At 57.6% G+C, this 27,281-nt stretch overlaps 1 protein-coding gene and 1 long non-coding RNA gene across 7 annotated transcripts in view; one reads left to right on the top strand and one right to left on the bottom strand.

Annotated features, from left to right (window-relative positions):
• Positions 1 to 20,752, bottom strand: part of LOC115278747 — a 28,494-nt gene extending 7,742 nt beyond the window's left edge. For all 3 annotated transcript variants that reach the window (XR_003903077.1, XR_003903076.1, XR_003903078.1), the window contains exons 1-4: positions 20,533 to 20,752; positions 19,675 to 19,754; positions 15,048 to 15,410; positions 12,974 to 13,144 (exon numbers count right to left, since the gene is read on the bottom strand). This is a non-coding gene — a long non-coding RNA (uncharacterized LOC115278747). The remainder of the gene's footprint in view (positions 1 to 12,973; positions 13,145 to 15,047; positions 15,411 to 19,674; positions 19,755 to 20,532) is intronic.
• Positions 1 to 27,281, top strand: part of ST3GAL1 (ST3 beta-galactoside alpha-2,3-sialyltransferase 1) — an 81,700-nt gene that overhangs the window by 43,569 nt on the left and 10,850 nt on the right. For 2 of the 4 annotated variants that reach the window (XM_029923244.1, XM_029923245.1), the window contains exons 3-5: positions 1,520 to 1,574; positions 22,613 to 22,809; positions 23,159 to 24,059. In XM_029923244.1, the coding sequence (XP_029779104.1) occupies positions 23,748 to 24,059 (312 nt within the window). In that variant the 5' untranslated portion in view covers positions 1,520 to 1,574; positions 22,613 to 22,809; positions 23,159 to 23,747. Of the gene's footprint in view, positions 1 to 1,519; positions 1,575 to 15,424; positions 15,582 to 22,612; positions 22,810 to 23,158; positions 24,060 to 27,281 lie in introns of those variants that run through there. The other 2 variants (XM_029923246.1, XM_029923247.1) reach the window with 2 other exon arrangements.

Here is a 27,281-nt window from a genome sequence, read left to right as displayed (position 1 = left end):
GTGGAGACGGTGGTGGTGACGGAGATGGTGGTGGTGACAGAGATGGTGGTGGTGATGGAGATGGTGATGATGATGATGGCGGCTTTTCCCATGGCGAGGGCTTACTGTGTGCCAGGCATAATTTAAACACTTCACATATATTGGCCTTCCTAATCTTTTCAGCAACCCAGAAACTAGACACTCCCTACCTTACAGGCCAGGAAAATGAGGCACAGTGGAAAAGTGACTCATTGAAAGTTGCACAGCCAGCCACTGCTCCGATGGCCTTGAGGCTCACCCAGTGTTAGTTATGCAAGACCATGGCCCCTGCCCGATGCTCCCGGACCTATGGTTGGAGAAAGGGTGCAAACAACACACGTTGCTTATTCTGGAAAGGAATTACTTTGAATTAAACCATTTTATACTTTTTAAAAACGGTATTTTTACCAACACAAGAGTGTCGTTTCCATGGAGAGTCAGAGGCAGGCCAGCCCGTCCTGGGCACCGACTCCTCCTGCCCGCCGGAGTGGCCGCTCTGTAACGCTAACCCCCATGGGCCTCTGGGCATCTGTCACTGACGTGCGGAGGTCCACCGTCGCAGGTGCGCTCAGGCGAGAGGGAGAGAAAAACGCCCAGGTGGTCTTGACTGCTCCGAAAGCCCTTTCCTTGCCCACCTGGCAGCACGCGTACTAAAACTGGAAGGCGGTTGAAGGTTCTCCTCATCCCCACTCCCAGAGGGAGAGCGTTTCGCATGCCCCATGGGGACAAGAGCCGCGGCAGCGTGTGGCCGAAGCTCCTGCAAGCTGAGGGCTTATTGTCAACACCGTGGGGAGAGTGGGGGAGATTTTCATTTGTCCGTCGTCCTGTTTCAGGGCCCCCCCCCAGCATTTAGGAGAAAAACGCCAAAGCAATAATGATACTTCCCGATTCTCAGATTCATGTAACATCGCTTTTCAGAAAATGCCCAGCTGTCTGATTCTTGCCAGTTAGAATGTTCCAGAGTCAGACCCTCCCCCGCCGCCACCTGCGCTGGCCTCGGTCTCTTCCGTCATAGGGGAAGAACAGCCTTCAGCCCCGCACACTGCCCCTCACCACTCCTGTGTCCCCACCAAGCCACTCCGTGTGTCTGAGCCTCAGTTTCCCGGTCCTACAGGAGGCTGGAGTGGCCTTGCGGACTGGCCGCCGTAGGGTTGCACGGTGCGTGAGTGGCTGACGCAGCCAGGGGCACCAGAGATCTCTGAACGAGCCACCCTCCAGCCCCTGGTCTTTGATCTGGGGCAGGAAGTGGTCTCAGAGCGCTTGGTGCACGTTCTCTCGTTTTCAAATCCGAGCACAGAGCCTCCCCACTCGGTTCTGCTCCCCGCCCTCTGATTGTAACTGTTCTCCCTCCCCATCGTTGACTGGACGGGTCTCTGCCATTAAAATAGCGCTTCCTGTTAACTCTGGGTGTGTGAGCTTACCGTGTCGCTGGCACAGTCTGGAGAGATCTTCATGCCTTCTCCCCGCAGAAAGTCTGAGTATTTTTTTTCCTGTCTTCCAGATGAAGAAACTGAGGCTCAGAGAGGTTAAGGAACTCCTCAGAGACCACACAGCTGGTAAGTGGCTGGAATTTGAACCCAGCTCTCTGTGACTCCAGATCCCGTGCTCCTAACTGCTTGTTTTCTCTGCCTTAAACTGCATTGAAAGGGTTGTCCCCCGCCAGCCAGGCGTGGGAGACCTGTGACCTGGTTAGTGACACGCCCCTCCTGGCCTCCGATGGTGCTCGGGCTCGCCAGGCCGATGGGGTGTTTTGAAGGTGGTTCTTTCTAACCCCGTGTGGTTGGGCAGCCTTCAGGGAACGGGATGTTCCTCGAGTCACTGGGAAGTTCTGGTGACCCAAGGGCTTCCCCTTGGTGCTACATTTAAACGCATCAAGTCACCAGCGCGTGCAGCCTGAGAAATGCACCCCGTCTAAAGCACGACGTGCATTCCGAGGGCAGACTGTACCCGTAAACCATATGGACAGTGGACGTGCCTTTGCAGTTCAGAAAGTAGGGTCCGTGACCCCATGGAGGGGTGGAGGTGGGGTCCCGCACGGGGCTGACCCGGTCCAAGCCCCTCCTCCCACGTCCAAGCAGGCACCCGGCCAGGGGCTGACTCCACCAGCCTCTTCTGCGCCCTCACTCTGACTCCCAACTGTCACTGTTTTCTGGTCCTGCGGCTTCTCATGCCCCGCCTCTCCCGTCACCGAGAGCGGCGCTCTCCGTGACCTCGTCCTCCAGGCCCGCTCTCTCGTTTTCTGAAGATTTCCTAGAACCTGCTTCTGAGAAACCTTTGAGAATGAGCCCTGCTTAGTAACATGACCGCAGATTTGTTCTCCCAAGTCCTCAGAGAAAACTCTAGATGGGGGTAGAGGAGGGTGTGATGGTTTTCGAGCCACCTGCGGGTGGCGGTGAGGCCCCGGCACCTGGGCTGAGGCAGCCCTACCCCCGCCTCAGCTAGAAAAGCTGTTTTAGTAGCTAGTTCCTGCCTGGGGAAGGTTCTAGTTTAAAGAAAATTTGGAGAGTGCAAGCTCACTAATGTCCTCGTCCAGAAGTCCGGAAAGCTGGTTCTAGGTCTGGCTCTGCCGCATCACACTGTGTGAGTTTTGCCAAGCCCTTTACCTTCCCTGGACCTCCGTTTGTCCATCTGTACAGTGGGATCCTAGGCTGTGGTTTCCCGGCCAGAGCGGCAGCGAGACTCTGATGATGACCGTGCAGGCGCTTCTGCTCCCAGGTTGACAAGGAACAGCCATCCGGGCAGGGCGCTGACTGAGAAGTGTCGGTGTTCGACAAAAACAGCCACACCCGCCACGGGCGCCCTGGTTGGGACAGACCCAGAGCCACACGCACTCCCGGAGGAGTGAGCCCTGCTCCGTCCGACGTCCTGGTATTCCATGGAAGTCACTCTGAGGCTGTGGGCTCCTGGGAGCCAGCCCCGGGGGCCTTGTGGTCGGGCCAGGTGCCCGTCACACACCGTGAGCCCCACATCCTGCCTCGCCACAGAGGACCCCGGGAGGCAGGAGGCCTGCCACGGCGCTGGGCGGCCGCACAGATGCACAGTGTGGTTTTGTAGTATTTTTGGCTTTTTTGTTTTTGCAAAAGCCAGAGGAAGTCCGTAGGCTGAGCTCTGCCTCCCCAAAGGTGACAGATCTGCTCGGTTCCGGGAAAACAGAGCTCAGGTCACTGCCCTGGGCCGTCTGTGGGCCACCCTGCTTTGACTGTCACCAGCCCATTTTCCCTAGGAGGACACTGAAGCCCAGAAATGACCAAGACCTCCCCCTTCCCCCACCACCTACCACTGTACACAAACCCAAACAGACCTCTGCTCTCAGAGCACTTTGCATCCGGCCCACGCATATCGAGGGTCCTCTGTGTGGGGGACACAACGGTAAAGGACACAGGTGTGGTCCCAGCTCCCCTGCTGGGGAAGACAGACAAATCGAAAAGGGATTCCGTGTCCAATGGGGTGTCCTTTTGTGATTGAGTCTTCGAAGGGAAATGTAAGGGGACACTGAGAGCGAGACTATTTTAGGGGGACCAGGGAGAGCCCCTCCAAAGAGAGGGTTGGACAGACGCATGAATGCAGCCTGGGAGCAAGCTGTGTGGACTCTAGGGTAAGGATTTTCCAGGTGGGGGAGGAGGGGCAGCATATGCAAAGGCCCTGAGGCAGAGAATGTGATTGTTGTACCAGAACATTCTTCGATTCTCTGTATGTTTGCCTCCCCGCTCTCCCACCAACACAGCAACTAGTCTCTACTGTCTCCTCCGTCTGTCACCTCCCAGGTGCCTGCAAGGGGGTCATGGCTGTGTAACACACACACACACACACACACACACACACACACACACACACACAAAATCGAGCAGAATGGAATGGGGCAGAAGAAAGGCGTATATCTAATAGGAAACTACTCATCTTACTCCTTAATCCATTTTGTACCGTTCATTCTTGGCTGACATTTGAAATAGCTTCTTATTCGGTGGGGGTGGAGAGGGCAGAGGTAGACACACATCTGGTCCTGCACGGCCACTACAGGCTGTAATCTGGGGCCGACTCTGGTCCTGCCTGGAGGTCAGTCCTTCCACCATCTGGGTTGATACGCCTGCCCGGCACCTGCTGGAGCAGCTCACGGGCGGGGTGTGCCGGAAGGGGCATGTCTGGGGCGTTAGGGACTACAGGTTCAAGTCCTGCTGCCACCACAGACGCACATACAGCCTAGGACAAGTCACGTCCCTGAGCCTTGGTTTCCCTACCTGGAAAAGGAAGCAGAGAGGTCGGGTCCTCCCCACGTTCCTCTGTGACCCCGAAATGCCACAAGTCTTTGCCTCCGAGGCAGGCAGCAGTCAGGCATCGGGACAGAGCCTTCCGGCAGCTCCGCTTTGGTTTTGTAGGCCTGGTGCTCTCCGCTGAGGGGCGCCCTGGTCCCCCTAAAGTAGGGGCACGGCCTCGGTGAGCCTGCCGCGGGCGTTCAGAGAAGAGCTGCAAGCAGTCCTCAGCTCTCCCTGACGTGGGCCCTGGGGCCGCGGGACCAGAAATTCATTTCTAAGAGCGGAGGGACTCTCTCTCCTGGGGCCCAGGAGGACTTGTCAAGTGTCCATTAACCGGAGCTCATCCAGCTGGAAAAAGAATAATCAGAAAGCAGTTCTGCCTGGTTCCTGGGCTGTGAGCTCCCTGGAAGTTTCCCAGGAAGAACGCTCAACAAGACGCTGAGGGGGGCGCCGGGGCGGCTCAGCGGCTAAGCCTCCGGCTCTAGGTTCCGGCTCAGATCGTGGTCTCACGGAGTGTGGGATCGAGCCCCACCTTGTGCTGTGTGTGGCAGTCCGGACTCTGCCTGGGGTTTTCTCTTCCCTCTCTCTTCCCCTGTGCTCTCTCTCCCTCTAGACAAATAAATGAACTTTAAAACAACAGCAAAACTGAAAGCTCCTGAATGTAAGAGAGCCCAGCCCTTCCTGCTTCCTCCCCAAGGAGCAGTCAGCGTGGGAGTCCACCAGCCGGCCTGTTACCGTCCAGCGCCCTTGGCTCATCCCTCTGTCCATCTGCCCATTACACAGGCCCCCAGATGGATACGGTGCCGGAGATACAGAAGTAAATGACAGACACACCGTCTGTGCTCGCAGTGACCACTCAGGCTCAGTCTGACCTGACCGTTTTCTTCGTTCGGTCGAACGCCAGAGAGTTCATGGCCGAGCTGACTCTCAAGGTCACAAAAATGTAGAAACATCTGAGAAACTTCCACCTCTCTGTGTTCTCTCTTTTCCACAATGTCTGCCCCAAATTCGTCGGCTTGGCTTTCTTCAGTCAAATCAGATTTTCTTTTGGTTCCTTCCTTCTAGCACGTCTTTGTCTCACATGGATTTTGGGGGGCCGGGAAGTGGAGAGAGCCGGGGTAATGTTCCCGGGCAGGGACTTGAGACACGAAGCTCACCCGTGGGGGAGGCATGAGCCGAAAGTTGCTCCATTAACGAGGGCGTCGTCCTGATTATGACATTCAGCATTTCGTAGCAAACACTAAGCAAGCCGTCCTTTGCCCCCAGGCCGCCTCCTGCCTTGCAATTGGTTGCTGCAAACATAACCCTGAAAAATAATCCAGATAAGGGACCGCCCAGGACCTTGCATGCGTAGCCCACCCAGTGAGACTCCGCAGGAATGCGCGAGACCTTGGACTAGTGTCTCTTGACAGCAGGCTGGCACAGGAAAGGTGTGGGTTTGATCCCTAGGTCGAGTACCACCCAACGTTTTAGCCTCAGTCTTATTATCTGTAAAAGGAGATAATACCTATCTTTCAGGTGATTATTCAAGACAATGTAAGATCGCTGTTTTAGGAACATGACGGGGAACAAAATCGAGTCTGAGCTCAAGGAGCCTCCTTGCATGGAGACCCTTTTCAGCCGTCCATACGTACATAATGTTGGAGAACGGGGCGAGGCGCGGAGCGTGGTGGACATCGAGATGCAGGGATGCAGAAGGTTCAGGCAGAGTCGACCTGGGACCCAAGTGATGGACGTTGGTCTGTTTGGGAGGGGCCTCTGGGCAGGGCGCACGGCCTGTGCCCGGGTCCTGGGCTTGTCACCTCACAGCAGGGCATGGGGCCAGTGAGCAGGGTGAGCACAGAGAGGGCACAGAGTGTGCAGTCAGAAAGTAGGCAAGGACCAGTTCTAGGAGCATCTCCCAGGCATCGAAGGGCTTTGCTTTTTGACCCCCTCTTGTTAACTGAGAAGCTAGCCTGTTAGCATTCCCTGGATCCCTGCCAATGCCGTGAGGCTCCTGGGTGTGGACGGGGGCCTGTCAGGAATGCGGAAGACCTCTCACCTTCCCTGCCCAGAGCCTGGGCTCAGAGGGACCCCTTTGAATGTGGGGGAAGATGATGGCTCAGTCAGTGCCGGGCTCCCCAAACAGGAGGGAGTGAAGGGCCTGGGGGCCGGGTTCAGGTTGAGGCTTATCAGACGGCCCTTCCCTCGCTTGGCCTGGCTACGCATCTGCAGAAGAGGGAGAGGACTGGCAGCCAGGCGTACGGCGAGAGCCTCATAAGTAGAGGCTGAATGTGAAGACCACGTGCTTCTTATCTGCATCAGCAAGAATATTACCTTTGAGGCAAGTTCCGCTCGAGACTGAGGTGGTCTGTGCCAGTAATTTAACACGGCCTCACTGCGGGAGTTAGAATTTATAACAGTGATATTTCACAAGCCAGGAGGATAGAGGATAATGTCTCTTAATAAGCCATTAAAGAAGCAAGGTACTCCAAACCGGTGATGGATTACACTGTTGTTCCAGGCAGAGGGGCGGCGGGAGGAATCAGGTCCAAATTCCGTTCAGGCGCACCTTTCTAGAAGCTGGTTGCCTGTAGGGACAAGCCTTCCGACTAAAAGCTGCCCGCTTGGGTCCCTCGATGTCGAGGCACATGGCCAGTGGGCGCCGGGGCCGGTGCTGACGGGTGAACTGGGCTGCTCCAAAGGTCGGTGCCCTGGGGACCCTGACGCGGGTCACGCCACTGCCCTCAAGGAGAGCCTGGCCAAGGCAGAAGCAGATGGCCCTTCGTGCCACTGCCAGCCGGGAATAGCAAGGGGTCTCCGCAGAGCTAGTTAGGTCAGCCAAGAGGAGCTTTGCCCAGACCAAACACTCCGTGAGCCCTCATCGTTCTTGGTTTTCAAGGTTTAATGCTTCTTTTTTGAATGTTTTAAAGAGACAGACAGAGTACGAGCAGGGGAGGGGCAGAGAGAGGGGGAGACACAGGATCCGAAGCAGGCTCCAGGCTCTGAGCTGTCAGCACAGAGCCCAACGCGGGCTCGAACCCACGAATCGTGAGATCATGACCTGAGCCAAAGTCGGATACTCAACCGACTGAGCCCCCCAGGCGCCCCTTAGTATTTAAAGTTTAAATGTCCGTTATGTCAATGCTGCCACTCCGTATGTTTTTATCGCCAAGTCCCCGGCTGCTTGGCCACTGCTTGAGCTCCGCGTGCCTCCGGACAGCAGCACATGGGGGACAGCATGCTGACAGCCAACTCGCCTCGAGATCAAAACAGCTTTGCTGAAATCGTAAAGATGGACTTGAAACCGTCACAAACCAATGCACGGCAAACAGGAAGCAGTCTCGTCCTGACCACTCATCTTCCTAGGTTTTCAGTGCTTCTTCCTCTTCTCCGTGGATCATAGATTTGTTTGCTATGTAGCTCTGGTCCACAACACACACACACACACACACACAACACACACAGACATACACAGACAGACACACACAACACACACACACAACACACACACACAACACACACATACAGACACACAACACACACAGAGACACACAGACACACACATAGACACAACACACACCCTGATGCAAAATCCACCCGGCACTGTCTTCCCCAGAAAAGGATGGTGTGGCCACTCACTGGGACAGCGGAGGAGATGGTGTAACGGGCCGGGATCCCAGGAGGCAGACACATATGAAAGGAAGCCTGCGGGGCAGCCCCTCTCCAGCCCTGCTCTCCTGTCCCACCCCAGGCTCCACATCTGGAGAGAACGGCAGCTTAGCTCAGCGTCCCCCACCCCCTCAAACCCTTGAGGTCCCTCTGTTAGCCTGGGACACTCCAAGGCAAGGAAGCCTCCTGAGGTCCCCCAGCTGGCGAAACAGGAGTGCTGGCACTCAGGTCGCCATCCCTGCCCTGTGCCGTGTGTGCTCCGCCACACCCAGCATCGGGCCAAGGCCACCCCGTCCAGCCCTGGTCTCTCTGAGACCCTGGGAGGACAGCCAGCCTTTTCAAAGTCCACCTCTCACCCCTGCACGGGAGGAGACAAAAGGACACCTGTTTTCAAAGTAAATTGGGCAGAGAAGGTGCCGGGGGGGGCTCAGTTGGTTGAGCGTCCGTCTGACTTTGGCTCAGGTCATGATCTCACAGTCCCTGGGTCTGAGCCCCGCGTCGGGCTCTGTGCTGACAACTCGGAGCCTGGAGCCTGCTTCGGCTTCTATGTCTCACTCTCTCTGTCTCTGTCCCTTTCTGTTCTCTCTCCCTCTCTCTATCTCAAAAACAAATAGTAAAAAATTTTTAAAAAAGCAAATTGGGCAGAACAGGAAAGTGCTGTAACAGGTGTGGTGTTCCTGGAGAGGGAGCCCTTTGATGGGTGGCTGGGACCAGCACGCAGCAGAGACGCAGATGGGGGCGGGCGGGAGACCCCCGGGGTTGACTGCCTGCTCGGCGCCCCAGCTGCAAGGGCATCCTCTGTCCCGGGGGTCAGCGGGGCCCACTCGTCCCCTCTCTCCTGCTCTGCCTGCCTCCCCCATTGACACAGGGGGAGGTTGTGTGCACAGTGTGTGCACTCGTGGGGGGACAGGGGAGTAGGTCTGAGTGGGGACTGTCCCCTGCCTGTGTAGACACCCCTGTCAGGGGAGCTGATGGGCGCTGTCGCCTGAAGGGCCCATACTCAGCCTGAGAAGCTCCGGGTTTGAGGCTGGCTTGCTCCGATCACCGTTGAGCTACACGGGTATAAAATGCATGACTCTGGGCCGAATGGCTTCACCCCTCCGGCCTCCATTTCCTCATCCGGAAAACGGACATCTGAGTGGATTCCAGGAGTTCCCAGGGACAGGACTCTTAGAGCAGCTTTTCAGCCGCCCTCAGCACGAAGTCAGGGCTGCTCTCAGGAGGGTCCACGCGGAGAAGCCCTCATACGGGCTAGCGACCCCGTGGAGGCCAGAGCCCCTGCCCGTCCCATGCCATGCCCCGGGAAGTCACAAGGCTTGTGCTGTTCCTGTTCTGGTGTCGCACACAAGGGCTCGGGGTGGCCAAGTGGCTTGTCCGAGGTCAGGCAGCGGGTCAGGCTTTGGAGGCGCATCCCGTGTGGCGTCTGGAGCTGAGGTCACTGAGGCCTTGACCCCCGCCTCGAATCAGGAGCCCGTACTTTCTGGGTGCCCTTGAGACATGCCCTTCACCTTCTCTTAGGGATGCAGCGTCGTCCCTTCGCGGAGCCGGTGTGAGGATTGAATGAGCCCCAGGAGACACATCCAGCGGGTACTGGTGTGGACATTAGGCACAGGTGTCTGCACGCAGTTGTGGACGTAGGGACAGGCGTCCGTGCCTTCTTCCCAACACGTGTTTGCGTGGATTTCTCCACGACTCACCGGCTCTGGGATGCCAAGACTGTATCTCATCCTCTGCCCTGGCTCCAAGCCCCCCGTCCCCTTGGCTGCTCCCAGCTCTGGGGACGCCCCCCGCACCTTCCCACCGTGTGCCAGGTCACCCCGGGCTCCTCGCCCTCCTCTCTGGACCTCTGCTGCCCCGGCTTGCCCTGTGCTATTGTATTCTTGCCTCGAGCCTCACCGTCTGGTTTCACCTGGTCCGAGAGCTTCCCAGCCCGTGATGTGATCCTGGCCCGCCTGCCCCAGGCACCCATGTTCCCAGCGCGCCCCGTGACGGCTCCGAAGTCCCTCCTTTCCCCAGTGCGGGCTGGGGGGTGGGGGGCCCACACGGGTGACTTGGGCCCAGCGCACCGTGGAGCTGAACAGGCAGCTCTTCCCGATGACCGCTGCCCTTCCTCTCCTGCCCAGTGGGGCTCTGGGGGCTAAGACAGAACAGCTGAATCCCAGGGATCCCACTGGCCGCCGTGACTCCTCTCAGTCCTTGGTTTCTGGGTATGGTTCATGCCTGACTCATGCTTCTGTCTGGGGCTCCTGCTCGTCTCTGAATCCCAGTGCTGGGCTCCTCTTGCTCTGTTGCGTGCTGGGCTTATCCTGCAGTCTGAATCCCCATTCTGGCCGTCCCCGGAGACGGTCCCCTCAACCCCTTGAGGAGTCTTCAGGATGCCCCTGTAGGACGTGAGAGTTAAAAAAAAATTCTCTCCCTGGAAGTTGGGGTCTGGGAGGGATGTTATCTCTTCAAGCGACCTACCTATCAGCTACCTAAACCTTCCCGCTGAGCCGGCCAGGCCTCCACCTGTCACACATCCAGGAGCCCTTTAGAAGCAGTGACAGACCCCCGAGGCCGGGCTGGGGTGGGGGTCTCCGAGTTCTGAATGGTCTTTCCCTTGTCGTGACTTCTGCACCGCCTGGGTCCGGGAGATCTCTTCTTTTCTGGGGGCATGTATGAGCCCCGACGTGCTCTGCAGCCCCGGCCACGTCACAAACCCTGCATGTTGCACAGGTGTCTTCGGACTCTGAATTTAGCCCTGCTCAGGCTATGCACGTAAGGAGATTTGCGGATTTAAATTCCTTTTGTGCAGCTCAAAATATGAAAATACACCCACTCCTTCTCATATGACCCTAATCCTGGTTAATCGTGTTTCTCTCTGGCACTTCTCCAAACCCCCCGTCCCGAACCACTATTTGTGTTCCAGAGAATCTGTGTTTTCCCCTCCAGCCGCCCCCCTCCCTCCTCCGCCCGACAGAAGAGAAGGCAAGAGGCACCAGGGTAAGGAGAGGAGGATTTCCAAGCACAAGAAGGGCGCTCTCTTCAACCTGTCAGCAGCCCCCCGCGAGTGGGGGACCTGGGCCAAGGGTAGAGTCAGCGCAGGAAGGGGTGGGGAAACGGAGGCCCCAAAGGAGATGAGCTTCCAAAAGCATCAAGATGGACACAGGTCTGGTCTTCAGGCTCCAGGGGGCGCTGTGGCACCCGATCCAGGCTCCTTTCCTTATGCCAGTTGCATCCCTATCAGCGGCTCCCAAAGCCTTTATCTTAGAGTCCACATCCGGAAAGACTGCCCCACCAGCCCCCGCAGCCACCCAGAAGGGCGCCCTGATTTCCGTAACTCCCAAGATGCCCCCTTCACCACCGCCGATGCTGCCGCCATGCACTTTTTGGGACCCCATCCTCTCCACCCTCCTCAGCCTCCACCGTCACCTCCTCCATGGAGCCTCCCCTCTTTCCCCAGTTGTCATCAGGCCACCTCTTCCGAGTCACCTCGAGAGAGTACCCTAAGGCCAAGGGCCTCGGCCTTCCCGTCGGTGAAATGGTGCTGCCAGTCCCACCGTCCCTGTGGGCCCTGGGACTGCCTCTCTCACACACTGGCCACCCCTGAGGAGCCGCGGAGTCTTTCTTGGGAAAGCTTAGTGCTCAGAGCCTAACTACCTCCATCCCCGCAAAGCAGAGTGAAGGGGACCTGCCCCAGGGGTCCTGCAGGAAAGCGTGTCAGAGGCGGACACTGCCAGATGATGGGCCGGCTGTGCGGGGTCAGAGGGGGAGGCGGCTGGGGCCGGGCTGATCATGAGATACGGAGGAGACACCGCCTGCGGCCACAGAGCTGGTTAGAGACGCTCTGTGGGCCTTTGTCCGCTGGCAAAACGATGAAGATTCTCTCTGAGAGCTTGATGTTGGGGTCTAACGAGTCAGGGGGCCGGTGGATGGGAGGGGCAGGCGAATCGGTGGCAGGGAGGGGCTCCGGGACGGGTAGGGGACAAGCTGCAGTCACCACCTGGAGCGGCCTTGGGCTGGTGGGCCTGGCCCTGTGGCTTGCCTGCAGTGGCCACGTCTTCCTGTGGGAGGCAGTGTTGGGGAGCCTGCTGGGGCCCGAGGTGGGTTAGAGTGCCCCCCAGTGGGACCTGGAACCTGAGGGGAGCCCATGGCGGGGGGACCTCTGGCTCTGCCTGTGCTGTAGTCCATCTCGGTGGGAAAGTTCCTGGGCAGCAGTGGGAGTGGGCTTAGGAAGATTCCAGAAAGATCAGCTACCCGAAGTGGGAGGGTTGCCAAGGCTCTGGGCCTCCAGCTGGCCCCAACTGGCTCTTTACGGGAATCCTCTGAGACTGCCAGGGCTGCTCCTAGAGGTGAGGGGCAGGGCCACCCGTGGGGGCACCTCCCGGGGTGCTGCCTGCACCAGCCAGGACTGGCCGGTGGGCGGGTGTTGCATCCACCACCAGGACCCAGTGCACTCAACGTGGCACCGCAGGGCGGTGGTGTCCCCAGGGACGGACACAGGGGGGGTGTTTCCAGCTCTAGGGCTGAGGGGGTGAGGGTCAGGGACGGAGATGTCGCTGAGACCCCCAAGATAGGGCTGGTGTGTGCAGGGAGGGGCCAGAACCCCCAGTCTCTGTCCCCTGTCTTTCCAGTCTCCTGCCTGGGTTCATTCCCATGGGCCAAACCCACAGGAAGCCAGCCAGAGCAGGAGCCCAAAGATGTGGGCCTGGGGCCAGTGCCCCGGAAGCAGAGCCTGTGGGGAAGGTGGAGGGAAAGCCCAGACGCCCAGCCTCATGCTGGAACCCCCAGAAGGCCTGAGTGCACACGTTCCGCACTCCCCGAGCGGCAGGGCCAAGAGGGGATGGCCCCTTGGGAGGTGCCATTCCGTCAGCCCTGACCTGGCCTCCCAGCAGCGGGGCTTGGGCAGTCCCCCCACAGCCTGGTGTGGAAACGGCACTGGGTCGATGCGCAGACTTCCTGTGACTCCCGGGGTGTCGGGCCAGCCCACGCCCACCCTCCTGCTCCCTTTTGCACCTTGCTCTCTGGGTTTCTGCTCCGCTTCGCCTTCTCTCTTTCAGTTCCCTCAGACTCACCTGCTCAGCCCGAGGGGAGTTTCGCACCCGCAGCTTCCCCTGCCCGGGGGCTCTGGTTCCCCATCTGTCATGGAGGTCACAGGCCATTGCCACTTCCTAGGGACACCCGCGGGTTCCAGCCCAGGCTCGCTCCTCTGTAGCGCTTGAAGGCGGCTGTATCGGTCAGGCCCTCTGGGGAAACAGAACCAAGAGAAGATGGGCATAAACATGTGAAGAGATTCCTTTTCCGGAACTGGCTGATGTGTTTTGGAACTGGCAACTTCCAAACCTGTAGAGTGGGCCAGCAGGCTGTAGACTCAGGCTGTTACAGGTTTTCTTAAACTGTATTTTATTTATATATTATTTATTTAGAGCAAAAGTAAGGGAGAAGGGCTGGGGCGGGGCGGGGGGGGGGGCGGGGAGAGAGAATCTTAAGCACGCTCAGCACTGAGCCTGTATGTGGGGCTCAGCCCCACAGCCCTGGGATTGTGACCTGAGCCGAAATCAAGAGTCAGATGCCCATTGGACTGAGCCACCCGGGCGCCTCCCTCTGTTACAGATTTGAGATAAAATTCCTTCTCCGGGAAGCCTCAGTTTTGGCACTGAAGGCCTTCAACTGATTAGATGAGGCCCACCCCACTTTGGAGGCTAGTCTTCTTTATTTAAAGTTGGCTGATAATAGATGGCAACCACATTTCTAACCTGCCCTCACAGCACCACTTAGGCTAGCGTTTGGACCGAACCGCTGGGTGCCGTGGCCTAGCTGAGCCGACGCATAGAATCCAGCCACCGCCACTTTTCTCGGTTCTCCGTGTGATACCTTGGTAATCGCAGCCTCCGCCCTGCTCTGTAATGTTAAGTTTCAGGAGGGCAGGGTTGAAGGTCATTGGCTTTCTCGAACCATTGTTTTGTCACAGCACGTAACAGAGCAGCGGGCACAGAGCAGGTGCCCAGAAATTGTTTGCATGAGAGAATCAGAGGGGGAGAGGGGTTCTGCAAAGTGGGTGGCGGGCTGCAAATCGGAGGGAGGGGTCTGGTGCACAGTACCTGTGGGTGTTAAGTATTCAGCTTCGCACAGGGTGCCCCTTCAATGTGAACCCCACCCTGCTCCTCACAACACACAACTTTCTTCATTTCTCAAATGTGCGGTGACCCCAGGGCAAGGTGGAATTTCCCTAACATTAATGTTGATAATGACTAACATTTATGGAGGGTCCAGATTATTCTAGACACTTTCTGTATCCTTACACCTGTAGCTTTGATTCTGACGCCTAGTAAATATTCAGTGTTCTGGGTAACATTTTTATAACATGGGGGCAACTTGACCGTTCAGGAAGTGACTGTCCACGCTGACCTTGTACGCATTATTTTTTTTTTCTTAACCGAGTCTGGGGTGTTCAGGGCCTGGCGTGATTGTCCCATTATGTGGACGAGGCACTGAGCCCCAGGGATGTGGACTGGCCTGAAGTCCTGAGCTGACTCCGTGTCATTGCCAGACTGCGGGGCTCCTGCCCCTGAGGGGGCTGTCTCTGGGAGTCATGGGGGGTGGCTCAAGGTCAGCACAGCTGCTGGCTGGGTTAATTGGGAAACCTGGTTTTACTCTGGAAAGAGAGAAGCAGCCACCCCCCACTCCGCAGTGTCGGGGAGCCTGTCCCCCCAACTCACCTCTGTGTGCCCAGGGCACCTCTCAGGCCTCCCCTCGCCATGGCCAGGCTCCTCTCGGGGGACAGTTTGTGCAGGGAACGGTTGGAGCCGGGCCGGTCCTTCCTTCCCCGGGGGACCCCAGCCGGGCTGTGGCGATAGTACTGCCAGCCTGTGGCTGACTCGGAGCGGGCGGGGAGGAGCTAGGGCGAACCCCCCAAGGAGAGGACCAAACAGGCAGGGAGGTCTGGCACTCACCCCACACCCAGTGCTGAGCTGGGCCCCACGCTGCCCGGCGGGGGCCCTCACCCTCCCCTGCAGCCCCGGCGCCAGGCTCCAGGCAGGGCAGACCCCTGGACGCTACCCGCTGGGCTCTGTCCCCAACTCCCCCTTTCCCACCTGCCAGTGGACGGTCTGGGGCGGGTAACCTGACTGCCGTGAGCTTTGTCCCCACCTCGGGGAGACGGAGATGACACCCGGTCCCAGCAGCAGGACTCTGGTGGGCTCTGGCAGTGTGGTCCACTGTCCTGCTCAGGAAGGTCTGGCAGAGAGGACGCCTCCTTCCTGTTAAGCCACCTCAGAGGCCGGGGTGGACTTTACCCTCCATTTGTAGACTTGAGGCTCAGGCCACTGACTTGGGTCACCGCGCTGAAGGGCTCAGGTTCAGGTTTCCCTGCGAGGCCTGGGGACCTCCCGCCTGGCCTCTGCCGCCCCTTCCCTGCTCGGGCTCTGGGGCCTGGTGCTCCTCTGGGCCCTGGCGCTGTGACCCTGTGTCACCGGACGGGTCATTTCTCCTCTGTGAGCTCAGCCCCTGCATCTGTCAGAAGAAATGGGGCAGAGATGTGAGGCGGGGGGGACCCTGTGCCAGGAAACAGCACCCGCTGCAGCAATAAAACCGTAGCCCGGGCGGCCCTCGGGATATGCCCGGGCCCCGCACCCAGCGGCTGACCTGCCTTGATGCCGGGCTTTCGCGGCCCGGCCCGGGGAGGTAGGTGCTGCTCATTCCCAGCAACGGGTGGAGACACTGAGGCAGAGCTTTTAAGTGGACGAGGTGGATTTGGGAACCTGGTGCTTGCAAAGTTGTTGGAAAGGTGACTGGAGCAGAGTCCTAGGGTAGTTTGGCCTGACTGCTCCAGGCCGAGGGTCTGAGGCCAGGAAACTATAGGAACCCAGCGCAAAACCTTCGGCCCGGATGCAAGGGAGCAGGCAGTTCTGGGCCCAACACTCAGACTGTGAAGTGGCGCCCGTCACCATGGGAGGGAGGATGGCCCTGCCCGTCCAGCGACTCCTGGCCTGAGTCTCAACCGTGTCCAGTGGAAGCTAGGAAATGTGGTTCTCACACCTTCGGGCCATGCGGTAGGGGCGAGGGCACCGGGGTGGGAGGGGAGAGTCCTCGCTCCAGTGGACTGGACCCTGCCTCGCGGGCCGTGCCAACCGCAAGTCACAGGACACCCCAGAGCCCTCGCGCGTGGACAGGGTTGATGCTCGCGCATTCACCCCTGCACAGAGAATTTGGGCCATGTGTGCTGCAGATACCTGGCCCCTTCCTTGCTTTGGGACCCCTTCCCTGCAGGTCCTCAGGGGTCATGGCCAGTAGAATAGGGAGCAGCCCCTCCAGGAATGCCAGTCACGGAAGGAGCAGGTGGGAATCCTCATTTTCGTGATGCCCCCGGGTTGTTCTTTTGTGTCTGATGTCGTTTGTTCTTTTAAATCATGCTGCCGGGGGACAAGCTGGGGCTCTGTTAGATTTTCTTCCTTTCTTCCTTTCTTCCTTTCTTCCTTTCTTCCTTCCTTTCTTTCTTTCTTTCTTTCTCTTTCTTCCTTCCTTCCTTCCTTCCTTCCTTCCTTCCTTCCTTCCTTTCTTTCCTTCTTTCTTTCCTTCTTTCTTTTCTTTCTTTCATTCTTTTTTTAAATAAATGAAGGCCTGAAGCTTAGGGAAGGCAGAGAACTGAGACCGGCTGATCCCGTCTGTGCACATCCTCTCAGTGCCCCACATCCCTCCTCGTGGGCACCGGGAGTCCCGCCTCGCGGGCCCGGGAACCCACCTCAGAGCCCCTCCCTGTGCACATGACTTGGAGTGGAAGGAATCGGGGTTTGAACCTGGTTTGTCCGTGTCTTTCTTCGGACGGCTGTTGACCGTGACTCCCCAGCAGGTGCTTCGCAGATACAGACCAGGTGGATTCCAAGTGTCCGGGGGACGGGCCTGGGCTGGACAGCAGGGACCTCCTTCGATGGGGGTTCGGGGCCCTTCCCTGGCCGGTTGTTACTTCATGCCTCCCCCGGGACCCCAAAGGCCGGGACGTGGAGGGGTCCAGGTTGCCATGATCAGAAGCCTCATGGGCGCTAAATCCGAGCAACTGCTCCTCACGTTGTCAGGGTCGATACTTGAAGCTGGCATGCATGGAGGGGAAGGGGGGACCGACAGAGCCAGGGAGGTGATGGCCGGCGGGAGGTGCCCGCTCTGCTGGTGTGAGGGCCCCACCCTCCCCTCCAGATCTGCCAAGCGCCCAGTGCACCCAGGAAGCCATGCCAAGCCCTAGGCACCTGGAGGCAGAGCAAAGGCACTGTGGCCTCAGTTGCCGGCTGTGGCAGAAGCTCGTAGGCCATTTCTCCCACCGAGGACTGGAAAAGCCAGAGGAGTTAGAAATCCAGCTCTTTGAGGGGCGCCTGGTTCGCTCAGTCAGTTAAGCGTCCGACTTCAGCTCAGGTCATGATCTCACGGTTTGTGAGTTCGAGCCCTGCGTCAGGCTCTGTGCTGACAGCTTGGAGCCTGGAGCCTGCTTCAGATTCTGTGTCTCCCTCTCTCTTTGCCCCTCCCATATATCAAATATAAATAAACATTTTTAAAAATTAAAAACAAAAAGAAATCCAGCTCTTTGAAGGCGTGAAGAGAACAGCCAGGACTTGAGAGACGAAGCTCCGCAAGAGGCGGGATCCGAAGGGCATGAGCCCGAGTGTGCGGCCGTCCTGCGTGAGCGCCGGGCTGGCTCTTGGAGGCTCCAGACGCAACCAGAGAACAACGGTTCAGTCTCACAGGGCTGGGAGTAACACCAGCCAAATTAAAAATGGAACCCAGGACCACCAGGACAGCCCAACCCTCAGCGACCAAGAACCCAGAGCAAAAGGAACCACAGAGAAAAGAGGGCTTGTTCTGCACCTCTTCTTCCATGCAGGGCATTCACCAGTATTTCGGTTGCGGAGGACCAGACCCTGAGAAACCAGGCTGAAAATAGCAGCCGAGCTATTGAAAGATGAGACCCCGCCTCTAATAACCTTCCAGTGCAGGGGAGACGGAGATCCGAGGTGAGAGCAGGCGAGGAGGAGGGGTCCCCCCTTCCTCTGAGAGAGGGCAGACCAGAAATAACCAGTCACTGTGAAAACCAGAGCGTGGCCCCAGTCTCCCAGTCACCGACTGGCACGAAGCCCTGTGCCCCTGGTCCGCCTGACCCCGCTCCTCTCCAAGGAAGGACGGCCTGCCCAGAGCCTCTGGCATTTGGCACATACAGTGTGCAGTCACCGAGTGTGCCAGGAGACAGAACCACATGACCCAGGAGAAATAAAGAGAGAAAATGGGGGCACCTGGGGGGCTCAGTTGGTTAAGCATCTGACTTCAGCTCTGGTCATGACCTCACAGTTCGTGGGTTCAAGCCCCGAGTCGGGCTCTTTGCTGACAGCTCAGAGCCTGGAGCTGCTTCAGATTCTGTGTCTCCCTCTCTCTCTGCCCCTCCTCCACTCATGCTCTGTCCCTCTGTCTCTCAAAAATAAATAAATGTTAAAAAAAAAAAAGAAATGAGAGAAAATAGACAATAGAAGTAGACACGCACGTCATCCAAGTGTCACAAGGGACAGATGTGGTCTTTGAAATAACTGTGATGAATAATTACAGGAAGATAGGATGGGGGAATTTCACCTGAGGAAAATAAGAACCTGTGAAAATTTTGCTCAGATGGAAATTCTAGAACTGAAAAATACAATCATTGAGGTGAATGTGGTACCTAATTCAAAGACATTATGCACAGAGGAAGAGGGCATGGACGAGCTAGTGTCTGTCTCAAGAAATTGGAAAGATGATGGATTTTGAGCCCAAAGAAGTGGCAAGAGGGGCACCTGGGTGGCTCAGTCGGTTGGGCCTCCGACTTCGGCTCAGGTCAGATCTCACATTCGTGGGTTCAAGCCCCGCGTCAGGCTCTGTGCTGACAGCCAGCTCGGAGCCTGGGGCCTGCTTCCGGTTCTGTGTCTCCTCCTTTCTCTGCCCCTCCCCCTCTCATGCTCTGTCTCTCTCTCTATAAAAAATAAATAAATTTTAAAAAATTATTTAAGAAGTGGCAAGAAAGGAGATAATGAAGATGTGAGCAGGTATTGACGAAACAGAGGCGTCACTGTGGTGGTAGAGAAAGACCCAGGAGGCAGCAGAAGCCACCATCCTGCTGTGTGACCTTAGACAAGTCACTTGCCTTCTCTGAACCTCAGTTTCCCACGTTCCTTTTGGCCCAGTTGACGTGGGGGGTCACCCGGAGGACAGTGCAGAACCTCGTCATGAAACATGCAGTGTACCCAACCATCGACTCATTGTTTACTCGGTCATTTCACTGCACCCCTCCTGCAGGGGGAGATGCAGAGAGCCAGGGGGCACCCCAGCCTGGGGGGAGCTGCACACTGAGGCAGGCGTGAAGGAAACCGTCAGAAACCTATGCGTTCAGCCGCCTGGTTTCCCAAGCATTTAAAACAGCTCGTCCGTCAGCAGCCGGTCATTGCCAGCATCTCGCTGCCGCCAGAGGGGTTCATCTTTGCTGAGGACCCTCCTTCGTGAAATCTTGGCTTTCTGGATCCTAGAGAAGGTGCTTACGTGTGTCACCATTGTGCCAGTGACCCCTTTGGACCATCACATACACGTTCTCCGTGCCTTCTTCAGTACAGGGATATCGTGGGTTCAGTTCCAGACCCCCGCGATGAAGTGGGTATCGTCACAAAGTGAGTCGATGGGCTTTCTGGCTTCCCAGTGCGTGCGAAAGTTATACTTACACCGTAGGAGTCTACTGTACGTGCAGTAGTATCGTGTCTTAAAAAAAGAAGGTCCATACCGTAACGTAGAACTACGCCTCAGCTGTCCTCTGAGTTCTCAGCCTGCCGCAATCCCGGATCACAGGTCATCGTAACAAATCTAATAATGAAAAAGTTTGAAATATTTCCAGAATCACCAGAGCGTCACACGGAGATGCGGAGTGAGCTCACACTGTTGGGAAAACCTCACCGAGGGACCGGCGGGGCGCACGGACGCCGCAGCCCGATTTGTAAAAGGCGCTGTGTCTGCAAAGTGCGACCAAAAGAGGCGTGCCCGTCCTCCAGCACGCGGCTGTGAGGTGGCTGTCACTCTGCCGGCGGGCCAGGGCGCCTTGTCCCTGGGGCACCGCTCGCTTTGTGAGCAGAGGCCTCGGGCCCGTGCGTCTTGGCCCGGGGCCCGTGTCCGGGAGCCAGGGCTGGCATTCACCTCGTGTCACAGGTGCATCACTTACCAGAGGACCCTCTGGGAAGTCACGCATTCCTCGTTTCTTCCCTGGGGCCGGGGAGGGGTGGAAGGGTGTTCCCACTTTTCCACACAGCGCCTGTGAGGGCTCGGGAAGCAGTAACCTCACCGGCACAGAAGTCCCTGCTGGCAGCGGGATCGGAGCGAGCTCTCTGGCCTCGGAGACATGGCTACTGGGAGGAGGGTGTCTGGCCTCCCCTGCCTCTACAGCCCCGCCTTGCCCTCCGTTCCCTGCTCTCTGTCCGCCCCGGCATCAGCGTAGAACATAATCTCTCTCCCACGGAGATGGGACTTTGGGACCCTGACTGCTTATTCAGAACCTTCTTTGGTCCATGCGGTTCAACAGTCACTGATTCGAATGACCTTGTCTCTGCCCTCTTGGTGTCAGGATAGAGTCAGTGAGAGCATCTGATACCTTGCTCATTGCCAGGACCATGCAGTGAGACCCGGTCGCTCCTCTGCTCAGACCCTCCAGCAGGTCCCCTGTCTCTCTGAGCAAACTTGAGTCTTTCTGGTGGCTTCCGCAGCCCCGTGCTTTCCGCGCCAGCCTCACACAGGCCTGTTCCTCTCCTCCTCCTCGATCCAGGGGGACCAGCCTCCTTTCTCCCAAAGCCACTGTGGCCTTGCAGCTGCCTGGCAAGTTCTGACCTCAGACTCTGTCACAATGCGTCCTCACCACCTGCCTCAGAACCTGGCACATCACAGGCCCTAGAAAGTACTTAGTGAGTGAATCCGATGACTGGACAGCCCCTGACGGGGTGACAGCCTTGCAAAGTGGAAGGAATCTGGGATACCAGCCCCATGTTCCAGCTGAAGAAATGGTTCAGAGAGGGCAGGTAACCTGTTCATAATCACACAGCGAGGGGGGTGGTACAGCCCAGTGATTCTCCGTCTGTGCCATTCTGCTCAGATCTCCCCTCTGAGGTGTTGGCCTTTCCCAGCCTTCGCTTCGGCATTCCTTTGTGCCGTGCGTGCGCAGGGCACCGGGCTCAACAGTGAGTGAGACTGAGTCCCTACCCTCGTGGGGCTCCTGGCCCAGGGAGGAGGCGATGAGTAAACACAGAGCAGAGCCAGAGGCTGTGGAAGCCGGGAGAGGACTCCATTCCTGCCAGGGGTGGGCGGGCCTTCCTCCAGGAGTCTGCAGCCGCTGGTCCCCGAGGAATGAGTCAGAGTCAGGCAGGGCGGGATGGACTTGCCGCACTGTGGGGTCAGCCCGGCAGGAGCCCCTGTGACCTGTGGATCGGCCTCGTTGCTTCAGGTCAGAGGCAACCTGCTTTACAAAATCAAGGGCATTTGTGACCATGTCGTGTCCCTAAAACGTTACGGGGCAGGGCGGATTTCAGGTGCAGCTGGACCGCCTCAGCACACTTGCCTCTGTCCTGTTCCGCCCTCACTTCGTCCCCTTGAGCGGTTACACCAGCCAGCACGACCTTGACCTTTGTGTCCAAAAATCAAACAGCCAGAGCAAAATCAGGCTTCTTTCCTCCCTACAAGTCGGGGTTCGGTCTGACTGGAGGAATTGGCACACACAGCCGTCCCTGGACCAGGAAGGCTGGGAACCCATGCCTGCCAGGTTAGCTCCCAGCCCGCCCTTGACGGTAAGCAGGTTAATCTCACTCAGGTGACAGAGCTGCCACTTCCTGGGAGGGCGGGGGCTGGGGGGACAGCTCTGGGCACCAGCAGATTCCCAGTACATGTGAGGTTGTCTTGAGCTGTGAGAAACGGTGGTGCACCAGGCAAAGCAAGAAGCCCTTGCCCCTCGAGTGGATTGCTGAGAAGGTTGTGGAAGCCTGAAGCACCTTTGAGCCCTGGTGTGTCCAGGACACCGGATGGATATTAATTTGATTTTTGACCCTCCCCCTCTTTCTTCTATCAAATGTAATAGCCCTTCAACTGTTAGTTTCCTAGGGAAAAAATAATGTGTCCTGTGGCAAAGACACATTGAGGATGGGGACAAATTGACCAGGCGGAGATAGGGGCTCAGGCAGGGGACACATTCTCTGCAAAGACCAGCGTCTGCGTGGTAAACTGAGGAGGTGTGACCACCACAAAGCAAGGGATGTCCAGGGGCGCCCAGACGGAGCATCCCTCCCAGGGCGGAGCCTCGGCCCCCCAGCGCCCCTCCACGTGGACTCAGGGGCATGGATTTGGATTCAGGACCTGCTTCCTCTTTTTCCCCACGACCTTGGGAAAGGCATGTAGTCTCTCTGAGTCTCAGTTTACCGTGAGGACAAAATGGGGAGCCCCTGTCTGTCCGGCAGCACACTTTGAGGACTCATGGAGGAAACAGATATGTAGGAATGATTAACCGTCGCATCTGGCTTTTAGGGGATCGCCCAAGAATACTCATCCAATCCCGCATCTCATGCGTGATTTCCTCTTTCCAGAAGAAAGCCAAAATTTAGCAATCACATAAGAGATCCCAGAGGCTCAGCATGTAGCATCTTATCTTTATAACCATTTCTAAGTGGCGGTGCTGTTTTCCCATTTTCCAGACGGAGAAACAGAGGGCACGAAGATTGCCTGACCTCCCAAGACCACAGGGCTGGCAAACGGCAACTTGCACCTGGCCCATCGAAAGCCTGCTCTATAGGACGGAGGCTGACTGGCAGAGGTCGAATGCCAAGGCGTGCGGAAGCAGAGAGTTGTTAAATTCAGAAACCGAGAGAGGGAAGGAGCGAGGAAGGAGCATGTACGTACACATACCAGGCAGTCTCTGTGCTCGGCGCTATCCGTGCATCCTTGACTCGTTCCACAGACTCTGGTTGAAAGCTTACACGTACCAGGGTCCGGGTGCAGGAAAGGTGGGTGGGCAACTTCTGTGTCCCTCAGCAACGTGGCAGAATAGGCGTTAACTTCCCCGTTACCCACACCGCGAGGCCCAAGGGGTAAATAAATCGTCCGTAGCCTCCCACCTCGCTGGCTCAACCACACGGCAGGAGATAACGGAGCTCATCCTGGAGGAGGTGAGGAGACAGAAGTCATTTTTTATAACAAGCTAATAGGATCTCATCCTGTTTTCTTCCTCCTTTTCTGTGCAGATGACAGAGTGCCCTCCATGCCTTCATCCAGCAGGCTACGTGACGGTGACAGCGTGGGAAAGACCGGGCTCTAATTAAGTATCATCACACAGCATCCCTTCTGGAGGATGGTGGCAAAGACAGCTTCCCTCTGTCCTGCACTGTGACCCTTCCTTCGAGGTCCTCACCGCCCCCCTCCGAGAGTCCCTGCACCTGTCACAGAGATTAATTACCCCTCAACCCCTTTGGAGGGGAACGGAAATCATATCATTAAGTTTGATTAAAGCTTTAAGAGACATCATCGGCTGTTTAAGGACTGCTGACGAAGCAGCCTGCTCATTTCCTGAAAAGACAGATTATACGCAAGAGGAGCCAAGCCCCCGACCCCACCCCTGGTGGTCACCTAGCCCCCACCCGTCACAGGGTGATGTCTGGTGCCCGGGTGCGGCCCCTGCCCAGCGGGAGCAAGGCCGGCCATAGTCCCCCAGGGAATCCCCACCTCGCCTTGTGATCGAGCCTCCGTCTCTGGGATTTTTCCTCCACGTTCCCGGCTCCCGGGCGTGATTTCCTCCAGCCCATCCCTGGGAGGCGCCCCCTCCAGACAGCAGAAATGGTGACCGTGAGGAAAAGGACTCTCAAAGGGCTCACCCTGCTCGTCCTCTTCATCTTCCTCACCTCCTTCTTCCTGAACTACTCCCACACCGCGGTCACCACCACCTGGTTCCCCAAGCAGATGGTCGCCGAGCTGTCCGAGAACTTCAAGAGGTTCATGAAGCATGCCCACCGGCCCTGCGCATGCGCCCGCTGCATCGGGGAGCAGAGGGTCTCATCCTGGTTCGACGAGAGGTTCAACCAGTCCATGCAGCCGCTGCTCACCACCCAGAACGCGATCCTGGAGGAGGACACGTACAGCTGGTGGCTGGTGAGCGCCGGGGACGCACCCGGGCCTGGGACGGAGTGGGGCTGGGCGCCCGGGGCCCCGCTGGGCTCTCGTTCGTTCCCCCGACAGCTACTTATCTAGGATCCGCCCGGTGAAAATCAGAGCAGCATTCTGGGTTAGGTGCCTGTGTCCGCCGTTAGCCGATTGCCACAAACTGGGTGGTGTAAACAGCAGACCCTCGCGCCAGGCTCTGCCCCCATCTTCACACAACCCCCTCCTCTGAGTCTCTCCAGGTCTCCGGTCTCTCTCTCCCTTTCTCTATAAAGCCACCAGTTACTCGGTCCAGGGGCCCCTAAATCCGGATGATCCTTAATGCCCGCCATAAAGAGCCTTTTCCACAAGGTCCCAGTCACTTGTTCCGGGAGTCGGGACTTGGACATGCGTTCATCCAGGGCCACGCTTCCACCCGCTGGATGTCGAGATGCAAAAGAGAGACAAGGGCCTGACTCTCCTGGAACTCTGTTCTGGCAGAGAGAGACAGATCCTAAACGGAGAAGGCAGGCACAGATGGAACTGCCCTGAGGTTTTCGAGAGAAGCCAGGGGGCCGGGGGCTCTGTAATGGGGTCTTTGGGGAAGGTCCCTGGGGAGGCGAGGACTTGGGCTAAGACCAGAGGTAGGGAAGGCACCGGCCGCGGAAGGATCTGGAGAATGTGTCATAGTTTCAGCACCAGGGAGCATAGGAGCCCCAGGGGGCACCTGCGGAGTGTGATGCAGGAGCCGTGCACCATGGGAGACGTCAGGTTTGTCCCATGTGCAGCAGGAAGCCGCCGTGAATCGTGGCCAGGGGGCTGCCCTGACCTGGTCTAGTCGTCCGGAAGGTTATTCTGGGTGTTGAATCCCTAAATGGATTGAAGGGGAGTAAGAAATAATTTGTTCCTTCGAGACTTCTTGAGCACCTTCTGTATGCCAAGCACCAGTATATTGAGACAGACAGAAAAGGCAGTCCGACTTCTTGGGCTGCAGGGGTGGTGAGAGAGGGGACAGCCAGCTTTGAGCAGAGGAGGGGCGTCAAACCCTACCCTTGGGCCGGGGCTGTCGGAGGGGGCTTCCCAGAGGAGATCGTGGCCACGCTCATCATAAAGGGTTCAGAGAGGTTGTCCAGGTGGGGACCCCGGAGGAAGGGCTCTCCGGGCAGAGGGGCCACTTTGTGCATTGGCCTGGAGGCGTGAGAAGACCCGTGTGGCTGCTGGAGGCGTAGAGCGTCCTGGCTAAAATCCGAATGCCAGCAGGGAGTGGGGTGTGAGCCACGAGGCCATTGACCTTAGCTCATGAAGGTCTTCATAGATCATGGTAAGAAGTAGAGTTGAGTGTAGGCTGAGAAAACCAGGGAGGGCTTCCTGCAAGAGGCCGACTTTCCCTTTCAGCAACTCTTTAAGCACCTCTGGTTTTCCTTGTCTGTTGATTTTTGACAGAGAAAGAGGGGCTGGGTGGGGGCCAGAGAGAGAAGGAGGCAGAGGATCCAAAGCAGGCTCTATGCTGACAGCCGAGAACCCAACACGACCTGAGCCAAAATCAGACACTTAATCAGCTGAGCCACTCTTGCACTCCGGGAGTTTGTGGTCTATTTGCACAGCTTTGGAGAGTTAAAATGGCTCAGAGGAAGTGAATCCGAGTGCCTGGGCTAAGTCTTGGTTCATTATGCTGTGTTGAGCCCGTCGGTATAGATAGAGGTCCCGGGGTGGGCTCTGGGGAGGTGACAGAGAAGAGAGCGGCAGGGCCTGCGCCTCCTAGAAGATTCCAGCGTCTGCTAAAGGAGGCAGTGGACCGAAGCTTGTCCAGGGTTAGGGCAGGGCTTCACCCTCACACTCTCCACACGTGGGGCTGGACACCTCCGTTTCGGGGACCGCCCTGCACATCACAAGCCGGTTAGCAGTACCCCTGGTCTCTACCTGCCACATGCCGCTGGCGTCACCCACCCCACAGCTGGGAGAACCAGAATGTCCCCAGATGTTCTCGGCCGACCCCAGCAGGGAACAGAGGTTGCAGAATTGCCCCGTGACCCATGGGGAAGGGAAGAGAAAACTCAGAAAAGCGACTTGCGCCAGTGGCACGTTCTGTTCCGGCCCTCATGACCTAGAAATACTTGTGAGAAACTTCTAGAGTGGACGGCCAGCACAGTCTTCATCTACCTCCTTCCCTGAGGCCCTCAGGGAGGGCAGTTTCTAAAACCCTCAGGCTGGCTTAGCCCTGAATCAGTTTCTTGCTGTAACGTACGGACTGTCACAAAATGTGCTCTGTGCCTTCTAGACATAGAACTTAGGACCTGGCATCACGGTCCCTGGGTTCTGCTCCCAACTTCCTGGGTCTTTCCCGTGCTTCCCAGTGAACCTCTTCATTGTGCCGAGTCTCAGCTTGAGGTTATCCAGACACCTTGCCATGTTCTCTGCGACTGCAAACATTAGCTTCTCACGTTTCTGTTTCTTTCTGCTGGCCGAATGGGCAGGTAATACTGAGTTTGCTCCCCCCGCCCAGCACTTACCAAAGCTGATCATTTTTCCAAGTGACTGTTGCGTTTTATCAGCTTGTCCTCCACGTCCCCACCCCCAGCTCTTATCTCCAGCCCTTCTTTTTCTGGATCCTCAGCCCCTGGTGGCCACTTGGAAGAGACAGGCGCTGGGAAGAGAGAGCCCTCATGGATAGAAATCAATAGGAAAGAGCCGGGCCTTAGAGCTTCTGGGCTCCCTGACCACACGCGGGCCGCCCTTCTGGAGTGAAGGATCAGGACGCCGAGTCTGCCAGGCACTCCTGTCAGGATCTTTTGAAATCAAAGCAGCCTAGGATTTGCAGGATGCATCCTAGCTGTGCACGCAGGCCCCCAAACAGCCAGGACAATGTCACTGGCAGATCCAGACCCGGGGCCCCAACTGGGAGCCCCTGCTGTTAACACGTGACAAGCTGGGTCAGAGCCCCACTGTGGGGCGCTCCGCTGGCTGGGGGGCAGCGGAAGGGGGCTCAGGCCACGTGACAGAGGATGCAGCCCCAAACTCTCCCCATGCTCAGCGCACCCCAGACCCCTGGGAGCCCCGGTGTGGAGCAGACGGCTGGAGTCAGCATTTCCCGGCTCGTCTGTGCCCGGGGATGCACAGGCAGGAGTGACCAAGGCCACTCAGCCATCAGTGGGGAGCCGGGCCCGCCTACCCTTCATCCGTCCTCCCCTAGGGCTTTGGGAAACTGGGGAGAAGCCAGTGTCAGGGCCCAGGGCC

Source organism: Suricata suricatta, chromosome 15 (genome assembly GCF_006229205.1).
Source record: "Suricata suricatta isolate VVHF042 chromosome 15, meerkat_22Aug2017_6uvM2_HiC, whole genome shotgun sequence".
Classification (NCBI taxonomy): domain Eukaryota; kingdom Metazoa; phylum Chordata; class Mammalia; order Carnivora; family Herpestidae; genus Suricata; species Suricata suricatta.
Note: the sequence above shows the minus strand (reverse complement) of the source record. Positions and strands in the feature narration are given on the sequence as shown.